The following is a 10,079-nucleotide window of genomic DNA, read 5'->3' on the forward strand; positions in this document are numbered from 1 at the left end:
TTAGTACAAGATATTTACATTAATTTCCCAGCAAAAGAAAAAAAACATTTTTGGGTAAAAAATTATTCTAATACTATTATTTATCTGGTTCGCAGAGTTTGAAGTCTGAAAACCTTGAATTTGAGAGTTTTAGAGTTTGAAAACTTTACTTGCTTTATCAAGTGGGTGTTCACAATATGGCCCAGGTGCTACTTTGTCTCAGGAGTACTTCAGTATAGAAATTAAAGCCACATCTTTTCCACATGCGTTTTGCGCTATTAGAAGGACGACATTTCACAGTTTATAAATACTGCACTTTAGTGGCATAACCCTGGAACACATATCATCTGGCACATTTTTTTAAAATTTCACTTTTTCATGAATGGTTCTTTAATAACATTGTAATAGCCCCGTTTGTGGGAATGAGCTATTACGTCACAAATAAAAATAATGTTCATCTTTTTCTCCACCTAACTGAATTTCCTTTCCCATTTTTTTTTCTGGACCTCTCTTCCTGTAGGCCTGGCTCCGGCTGTGAGCGATGTTGACAGACTTTCTTACACCGCCATTCTGTACGGAAATGGACCCGGCTTCAAGTTGGTGAACGGCTTGCGAGAGAACGTTTCCACCGTCGATATCAGTGAGTTCCTATGATATTAACACTGAATGCAGCTACTCAGTCCTTAGTGGTCATGGTAATAAAGATTGTGCACCTCCTGTTTATGATCCCGGGGACCCTAGCCTTCTCTGTCAGTGTACTGCAAACTTAACCTGAGGTACCAGTGGTTAATTTGTAAAAAAACATAAGTGCTGGGGCTCTTGGCAGGAAGCTGCTTGCACCAGCCTATTTCTCCTTTTAGTGCTGCCTAAAACAGAACCAACTACTAACCTTGAAAGTAGATAGAGGATGTGATGTAATTGCCAGAGCTGCCAACATCTGACCTGGGTAATCAGGTTCGAGTGTCCTCGTTGGCTCAACATCCTGGGCAAATCACTTAATCTCCCCATGCCTACCTTCAATAAGTGTGTCCTTAACTGGTTCTCATGAAAAGCGCTGGTGTTGATGATTAAGTGCTGGTGCTGAGCAATGGAAAGCACTGTGAAGTACTCTTTAAGAATTAAAGCCCAAAAGCTGCTCTACCAATGCAGCTTAATCATGACTAGTAGCAATCCTTGCTGTTCCTCCGCTGACACTCGCATGCAACTCTTCCACTGCTCCTCAGTGCTCTCCTGCAGCACCCCCTGCAGAATCCTCACACTGATACTAGTGTACCTTAAGGACGTCCAGTACCCTCTGGTGACCTAGCACCGGTAGCCCCAAATTCAACTTCACCAGTGTGAACTTTGACACGAGCTACAGTTCTTCATGCTATTCCGATACGCACATTACAATTGTTAGTGCACCCCACTGTTGACCCACAACACCTCTGCCATTTTTTGCATGCACCCTCACATCTCCATGCCAGTGAACCTGGGTGCTGATGTGCTGCACCCCTGACACTTCAGAACAATGACTCCAGTGTAGGTCTGCTGGGCACAACACAGCTGTTCCACTTATGATCTCTTCCATTTGAAATATTGTTTAATTATGTTCTCATCTAAACTCCAAGGGCTAGAGGGCACAGCTTGTTCACACCGATGTAACTAAATCCCAAAGTAGGAGTAGGGCGGAATATAAAATCACTGTCATTTCCTTTTTACTGTAGACCTATTACATACTCCTGACAATGAAGAGGAAAATGCTTCACATTTTAAGGAAATCACCTAGGCCTCTCTTGTTTAGTTGCATTTTCAGCTTCTTACAGCTTGGGCAAAGACTTCCTGCAACGCGCCCACATGCCTCTGATTTAGTTGCTTGTGAGACTCCTCAATCACAACACAAAATGAAGAGTACTCCCTCTTTTATTCTGAAGCCTGTGGAGGATGCTGGGGAAGAAGCAAAACTGTGGGAGACATGAAATGCCACACAGTCAAGAAAGTAAGACCTAGAGGGGCAGAGGTAAAGGAAAAAAGATGGCGCCCCAAAAGTGGAATAGAGCTCCCAATGGAGACAATTGAGTTAAAGGAAAGCAGTAATCAAATGTCTACCATAAGCCTTCGTCAACTGCAGTAAGACTCCGTTTCTTAATCGGTCAGCCAATCTCTGTCAGCAGCTGTCGAAGATCCCAACACTTTGCGTTGTAGAGCATCAGATCCACTGAGCCGGACAGTGTTCTTCTGCTGCACCATCACTTTTGCCTCTTAGCGCATTACAGTGGGAATGATGCTCAACTTAACTGAGAGCCATGATCCCCCACAACCTTGACTCATCTAATCTGCCACAGCAGTTGCTGTTCTTTGGCTCCTAAATTTGACAAGAAAATGGTGGAAGAACTGGGACTGTTTCTCATCCTGTAGTTCAGGTTGGATCTCTTTATCTCTCTGAGTAAGTTGAATTATTTAGTTCAAAGTATGTATATAGTGTGTGATGCCATTGCAGGGCAGTTAGCAAAGGAGTCTGACTTACAGATGAGGTATTTATTCTGTGAGTGAGCAGCTCCTGCAATGGTGTAACCCAGAAGGAACCGATAAAGCATTATTTTAGGAGTAGCATCACCACTGAGATACATGTTCTGTGTACTTCTTCACGAGATGTACTTGTTCTGGTTCTGCAGCTTGATCATGGCACTTGCATCAGTCAATGGGATTCTAGAATGTCTACTCCCTTCCCCAGATAATAAGAGTTTTTAAGGAACAGGTGTAAATGTATATGTCTCTAAGTATCTATCAGCAAATCTTGGCCATGACAATGTCATGAGAACTGGACCATTGCCTGCTACCAGCACCAGCGGTGCCTAGAAAGGGCAATAGAGGAGGACTATCTGGAAGCTTACTGACCTGGGAAGGAAAGAGAAATGTAGAGTTCTGATAACCTTCCCAGATATGCGGAAGCAAAATTATTTTCACTTAGTAGGGAAATAACCGACCATCACTATGTCTCACTAAACCTTTCTGTCAATGCAGAAAAGGTAAATCCATTTGCAGATTCTGGCAAATGAGGGTTGCAGAAAGAAAGATACATTTTTTCAGTGGGTTTTTAGCATTCATATCCTCCTATCCATCATTAGTAATGGTTTGCAAACTTTCATGTGAATCGGACTCATGTTTATTCCTATGATTTCTCATCTCTTTAACACTTGTCTACGGCTATCAATCACTTGCGGTGCCAATACTGGGTGACAAACACTTCATTGACTATTAAACATTATTCTGTACTCAATCAAACAAAATGCATTGGAGGGCTAGTGCAAACAAGCAGTCAGTGTGCTGCCCCATCACTGCTCATCTTTTCATGACATGAGTTATGTGTGAGCCAGGCAAATGGCGGCAGTGTCTTGAAGTGAAGTTAGAGACCCTACATAGATCTGTACATGGATCATGTCCATGTGAAGACCGGCATTGGGATCATTCAGAATGGGACCTTCATTACTAGTCATATTTGGTTATAGTGGGAGCTTTGTGCCACTCAGGAGATTCTGGGTGTTTTGAAAAGGAGCAAAAATAACATGACCCAGCGAAGATTGTCAATAGGGGAAGATCTAGACGACAAGAAAGCTGTCGACACTAAAACAGTTCTGCAGTTATAAACTGGAGGTTTGCAGGTTGCTAGGTTTGTCTACCATCGGAAATGTATGGATTCGCAGAAAGCCTGCATTCCCAGGGGCCCAAGGCCATGGCTTCCTATGTTAATATTATTGTTGATTATATTTAATGTTTGAAAAGTATTCTCTACCATCAGGAATGTTACATTTGGCATTAATCTCCTCCATATTTCATGAGATACTCTTTATCTTTGCCTCTCAGGGACTCACTTCCTTTACTAGTCATACTAACACTTCCTTTATTTTGGCAGGGAGATTGCCCGCTTGTGCGCGCTGCACAGCTATTGGTGACCCCCAATTACTCTTCATACATAAAGCGTAATTTCCTTTCCATTCTGTTTCAATTGGATCCATGCCTGACATTTACTTTTGGACTCCTGCGGGGAGTTCAACTGCGGACACTTAGCCCTCTCCCCCTACCCTTATTCTTGGATGCCCAAAGGTATTTTTCTCTTTTTTCTGTCCTTAGCCTTGTTTGATAATGTCACATTTTGAAGACCTTATCATTCGCGGCACAGGGACTGAATTGGCCCTTTGATGTCAGAATAGTCTTTATAAATGTAACCTTCCATTTATGGAAAGATCCTTATTGACAGTGTTTCTTTACCCCTCACAAAAACCATACTTGCCACTCCTTCACTGCTTCCCCACTCGTCTCTGCTCAGAGAGTGTATTCCATCATAGGGTACTAGACCCTTTCAGTCCATAGCGGAAGAGCCGGCAAAACTGACCTTATCACAGCAGCATGCATTAGGGCATTACTCTGTCCTCCTATCAGCTCCTGTCAACTCAGGTCAGGTTACTCACTCCTTTGCCTCCTCGCCTGCAGTCCTGTACATGCTGATGTATCAGCAGAGATTTCCAGCGAAGAAGTTGTTTAGTTATCCCAAATGGAGCCACCTCCATTATTGGACCTATGTTGCCCTCTCTGCTACAGGATGTAGGATTGCTGGCATGGAGGAAGCTATTTTCTCTGGTGCTGTATAGCTGTTTGTTAAATAACTCCTTTTTTAATATCAATAGACCCCATGTTTTTTCTTGATACTGAGCAAAGCTTGGATACTGTGAGCAAATTCTGAGAGGTGTGTGTGTCTTTGTAACCAAAAGATTTGCACAGCCCCTCCTAAGCCAGTTATCCTGTTTGACCCCTGCGTAGAAACATTAAACACACAAAAGGTGATGGGGGGATACTTGCAATTTGTCTCTCCACAGGCAATCGCTCGGCGTAGCATTCCAACCCATCGTTATTTTGTCTGCCAGGCCACTTCCGATTAGGCCTAGTTGTTTGCAAATCAGTCTTGGTCCTGCTCTTGGTCATGCTTGGTGTTTGATGTAATGCCCTAAGTGGCCATGTTAAACGTGGGTCCCTTGCTAACTCTGCCAATGGAACCAAGCGTCACTGACTAAACTGGCCCCATCAGGCTGAAACCACTGTTGAGTTGCTTGTTTTCTGGTTTGTAGAGGCCTTGGCTTGCCAGTGCAGGCTGCTTTGTTCCTAGTGGAGCAGGACCAAGACTGATTTGCCTGTGGGTAGGTCTAATCTGAGGTGGTATGGTGGGCAAAAGAACAATGGTTTGGAGTACTAGCCTGAGCGATTGCCAGTAGTTAAACTTATTGGAAGCATTCCTCCCATCCCCTTTGATGTGCTTAATGCAACACTTAAATGCCCAAGTTAATGTCCAGATGTGGGCCCTTGCTCACTGTGCCACTGGAATCAAACTAAACTGAGTGAAAAGCACTCTTCCAGGTCGAAGCCAGTCGTAGGTTCCTTGCATTCCAATTTGGAAAGGAGCTGGCTTGGCAGTTCAGGCTGGACTTTTCCTATTGGAACAGGATCAAGACTGATTTGCATATGGGTGGGTCTAATCAGGAGTGACATGGTGGACAAAAGAACAATGGGTTGGAATGCTACCCCGAGAGATTGCTAGTGGTTAGACTTACTGCAAACATTCCTCCCATCATCTTTTTTGTGTTTCTACATAGAAACAGAGAGCGCTGTGAGTGATTAGCTAGATACAAGGAGGATGAGAAACAGAGGAGGTGTTTGCTTCATGGATGCTGTCAACAACATTGGCCTACCTGTTAATTTCCTTGCTTTATTCAGAATGAGTGATGGTCTCAGTGTTCCACTGCATGTGCTTTTCTACATCAATTATGCTTTATAACAATATATATATATTTTTTGCAGCTAACCGCAACTACTTGGCCCAGTCAGCAGTTCCACTGAAACAGGAGACCCATGGAGGTGAAGATGTGGCTGTTTTCTCAAAGGGTCCTATGGCACACCTCCTGCATGGCGTACATGAACAGAACTATATTCCTCATGTCATGGCCTATGCATCATGCATTGGGCAGAACAAAGACCACTGCGTTTCAGGCATGGCGAGCCATGGCCCCATGGCTTCTCTGTCACTCGCCTTCACTCTCCTCCCACTCTCCTTACTCCATCTCTTATTCTAATCATATTAGCCTCATCTGTCCACCCTGAGTTCCCAAGAGGCTACATCTCAGGAACAGCAAATTGCACTGTTTTTCTGGGGAACCTCCGCAATGATGATGGATGCCAGCTGTGATGTATTTGTTTCTGGATCATCATGGTGCTAACGACCAAATATCAATGACTGTTTCTGAATTGTTGCCAAAATGTTCTTCCACAGGACAGACTGCTACTTTGTTAACCTGGCAACAACAGAGCAACACATAATTGTCTTATTAGCTGCCAGTCCATGTACAGTTTCATGGATTTTTCCTGATGGCTCAAGGTATGCCAGCCCTTTTTGATGGTGATGGGGTGTAAGTCTGACCTCTTTTTTGTGATGTTATAGGACACAAAGGGGTAATCCAGCACATCATTTTATGATGTTTTGGGGTGTTATGGTTAGACAAGCTCTCTTTTATGATATTGTGGGCCGGGGTATGCAAGCACTCTTTTGTGCGAGTGGGTAGGCCAGCCCCTTTTAAGATGGCAGGGGCGACTGGACTGCCCTTTTTATGATGGTAGGGTGGGAGGCCAAGCCTTTTATGGTGGTGAGATGGTAGGCTAGCCCTCTTTTATGAGGTTAGGGGGTAGGCCAACGCTCTTTTATAATGGGAGGGTGGCAGGCCAATCCTCTCACTTGTGATCCCTGAGATCTTCCTTCTTGGAACTCTACTCTGGTCAGAGTTTTTAGTTTTAAAACACAAGTGTGGTGCTCATGGGGTCATTCCAGCTACTGTTGTCCCGGCTTGGAGTGAAACCTATGCTTGGAATTTGACACCAGGTGAAATAGGAGCCTTGCTCCAGCCCTGGGCTTATTTCACCGGAGAATTGGCACTTTATCAATCCAGAGTTGCCTATTTTTCATTAAAAAAATCTTCATTGTGGTGCCTGGGGAGGTGTAATGTGAAAACCAGAGCAGGATCTGACTATCATGATGTCAGGATGATATTCCCGCAAGTGCTTGCTTCTTTTGCGAAATTTTGACTCAGGAATCCCCGATTGCTCCTTCGCCCGACCACAGCACAATTGTTTGCTTCTGATTCCTCGTTCCAATAATCGCCGTGGGTTCCAGCGAATTAAATCCTAGTACATATGATTTGGATGATGCAAATACATTTTAAGCACTGTATCTTTGTTTAAAACTAGTTTTTAAGTATTGAGGCTCCCAAGGGGTTTGAGTTCTATGAAAGTAAAGATCCCTGAAGAATGAAGAAGATCTGGCTGCAGTTACGGGGGAGAAGACGCTAATTTGAGGTAGACCAGCTGATGGTCTGTAGGCATCACTAAAGATGGAAACCTAGCTCCCTTTGGACAAAGCAGACACACTCCATGTGGCAACCTAGATGATTGAACTGTGGTCACACTCTTCGAGACAAGCCTGTTGTGAAGTATGTACAGTTACAAGAGGAATGACGTCATGTTATGTTAACAGAAATTTGTTTAGTTATGTGTTGCCCTTAGTATGGCCTCATAGTCCATGTGCAGAATTTGTATACCTTAATCCTTGAAGGATCAACTATGGTTATGATAGAGTGACAATGGGGAGGTGAGATGTGTGAAGCAGAGATGGGAGAGGGCATAAATCAATGAAGATTTTTGAAGCCGTGGGTGAGGCTTTTTGCAACACTGCAGTTCTCTCAATGGACACCATAATGGAAAACCTACTTAATTGTGAAGTAATGGAAATGTTGTTTAAAAAGATTCAACTCATTCATGGAAGAGTAGGAACCCCAAATTCAAAGCTGATGAGACCTGAACACACAAATCATGTCAGAAAGAGTTTGTGATGGGCATTGGCAATCTTCCCATTTGGGGCCCCTGCTGACGATTGGTGGATGGTAATGTTGAGTGTTCAAAATTTAAATAAGGTAAAAGCTCTCCTGTCCAATTTTAAAATTCCATTCTGTGGCAACTCTCTAAGGTTAGCAGGAATTTGACTTCATTACAACTAACCTGTAGAGTTGGGTGCCATTGGATGTTTTTGTTTAGCTCCTTTTATGTTTTTAATTTTAGGGAATATGACCAACTGTGGTAAGAATGGAAAACTATCTTTAAAACCTATAACAATAAGAGAGACCAAGCATGTACACCATTCTATTCTGCTCTCTCTTCCCCACCAGTCAGCGATGAATGACAGCTATGCTGCAGTTGCCATTTCAGACAGCATCTGCACTTCACCTGCATCTGATACGTGACTGACTTGGTCCCAGTCCTCCTGCCCTTTTGGGAAATAATGCATTTTCATTTGAAGTCAGGCTACCTCTGCCGACCCAAGGGTGATAATCCTTTGAGAGACCAAATATCTTTTGATAATGAAAAGATAAGCCCATTTGGCTCACTTTGGTTGTTTTTAATGTCAATAAAAATATGTTTTAAAACAATAAACTGGTATATGACTCGTTAATGTGAAGGTTTCAGAAACCAAAGGCTACAACAGGTGAATGATCATAATGGTGGGATTTTGCAATCAAAGATTTTGCATAAATAGAGAAGATACAAGAATTTTACTGCAGTTCCAGACTTTTTACTTTCGAATATGGTACTTGGGTCCTCATGCACATTGACCATTTAGGTGATGGGCCAACGCAGCTCCTTACACATTCACTCTATGTTGTATGTTCAAAAGGTGGTTGCCTGTGCACAGATGTCTTCCAAAGATAGCACAGCTAAGTTTCTTCTTCCATTATGATCTTCCTCCTCCTGATTAAAGGATTTACATTTATTTATTTGGAACCTATTACTCTTCTGCTGCTTCTATGCTGCTTCTATGTTAATTGTACAGTGCATTACGTTCTTGAGGGCCTAAAAAGGTTGGTGAAGTGCCCACAGCCTAGAGTAGGTGCACCAACTACCATTAGCGATTTACCCCAGAGACCCCGCCCTCAATCTGCTCCATGCCTTTGAAGCTCTGTGACACTGTGAACGTGATGAGTCAGCATGCATATTGCACAAGGCTGCAAGTAAGCAGGCAGAAACCCATTGTGAGTTTTGAGGTTTTAGCTGTGTGTTATTGAAGATCTAATGTGAAAAATCCAGTAATCACAGTTAGCTTTGAGTCGATCCATTGCTTACCATTGGTGTGCTTTCCTGTCAATATCACTTACCTGCCCTTATTTTATATTTTTCCTTCCACTTCTTGTGTTCATCCCTCGCTTGGAATATAGCTTCTTCACCATTCTTTTTACTGAATCACTTATATTGACTTATATCCTTCCACTAATTCCATTCAGGCAACCACCTTTTCTTTGAGTACTCTCTGTGAGTGTGTTGTGTCCCGTAGTCCCTTGTGTCCCATGAACATGCAAAGACCAGTGAGTGATAATTATTCTTTATTGCTGTGATTCGTCCGTGCTCACCACAATCTCCATCCCCACTCCCTGAGCAGAAATGGTGTCCGGCTGCTGACTGTAGGAGAGTAGGGTCTGCTTCCTATGGTTACACCCACTTTTTGCTGTGATTTTCTTTTTTTTTTACTTTAGTGTGGCTGTGGGCCTGCTAATCAGACCCACAGCCCAGCTGTTCTCTCTCTAAATTAATACCATGTGCTTTAGGTACATACAAGATTGGGTATTGGGTCACCTTACTGAGCCCCTATATAGTGTACCATAGGTACCCAGGGCATAGGTGCATCCAAGGCCTACCAAGGGCTGCAGCATGTATTATGCCACCCCTGGCTGGCCCCCAAAACCGACACCACAGGCTGATCACTCAGCTTGGGTAAGGTGGTGTAATCACCCCTTACTTAGATATAGTATACCTGTATCTACCTTATATATAGATACATATGCACCTATAAGTCACTCCTATAGCAGGCCTTGACAATCCTGGAGGCAGAGTGCTTGGTTTTATGTGAGAGGGTGCCCTGGCATAAGCTAAGCCCCTCTGCAGCTTTTGGAACCATCTCCTTATAGCTGTTCTATGATATAGCCATACCATATACTCTTAAGTGCATTATAATCCTTGCGGTTAATGCTAACTTT

General features: G+C 43.3%; 1 protein-coding gene across 4 annotated transcripts in view; it reads left to right on the plus strand.

Moving 5' to 3' along the window:
* The window catches only part of LOC147710895 (alkaline phosphatase, tissue-nonspecific isozyme-like), a 380,338-nt gene extending 371,854 nt beyond the window's left edge, over positions 1-8,484 (plus strand). For all 4 annotated transcript variants that reach the window (XM_086921666.1, XM_086921667.1, XM_086921668.1 and 1 more), the window contains 2 exons: positions 500-619; positions 5,809-8,484. In XM_086921666.1, coding sequence (XP_086777792.1) covers positions 500-619; positions 5,809-6,080 — 392 coding nt within the window. In that variant the 3' untranslated portion in view covers positions 6,081-8,484. The remainder of the gene's footprint in view (positions 1-499; positions 620-5,808) is intronic.
* Positions 8,485-10,079: the final 1,595 nt, after the last annotated feature.

Source organism: Lissotriton vulgaris, chromosome 5 (genome assembly GCF_964263255.1).
Source record: "Lissotriton vulgaris chromosome 5, aLisVul1.2, whole genome shotgun sequence".
In the NCBI taxonomy this organism is placed as follows: domain Eukaryota; kingdom Metazoa; phylum Chordata; class Amphibia; order Caudata; family Salamandridae; genus Lissotriton; species Lissotriton vulgaris.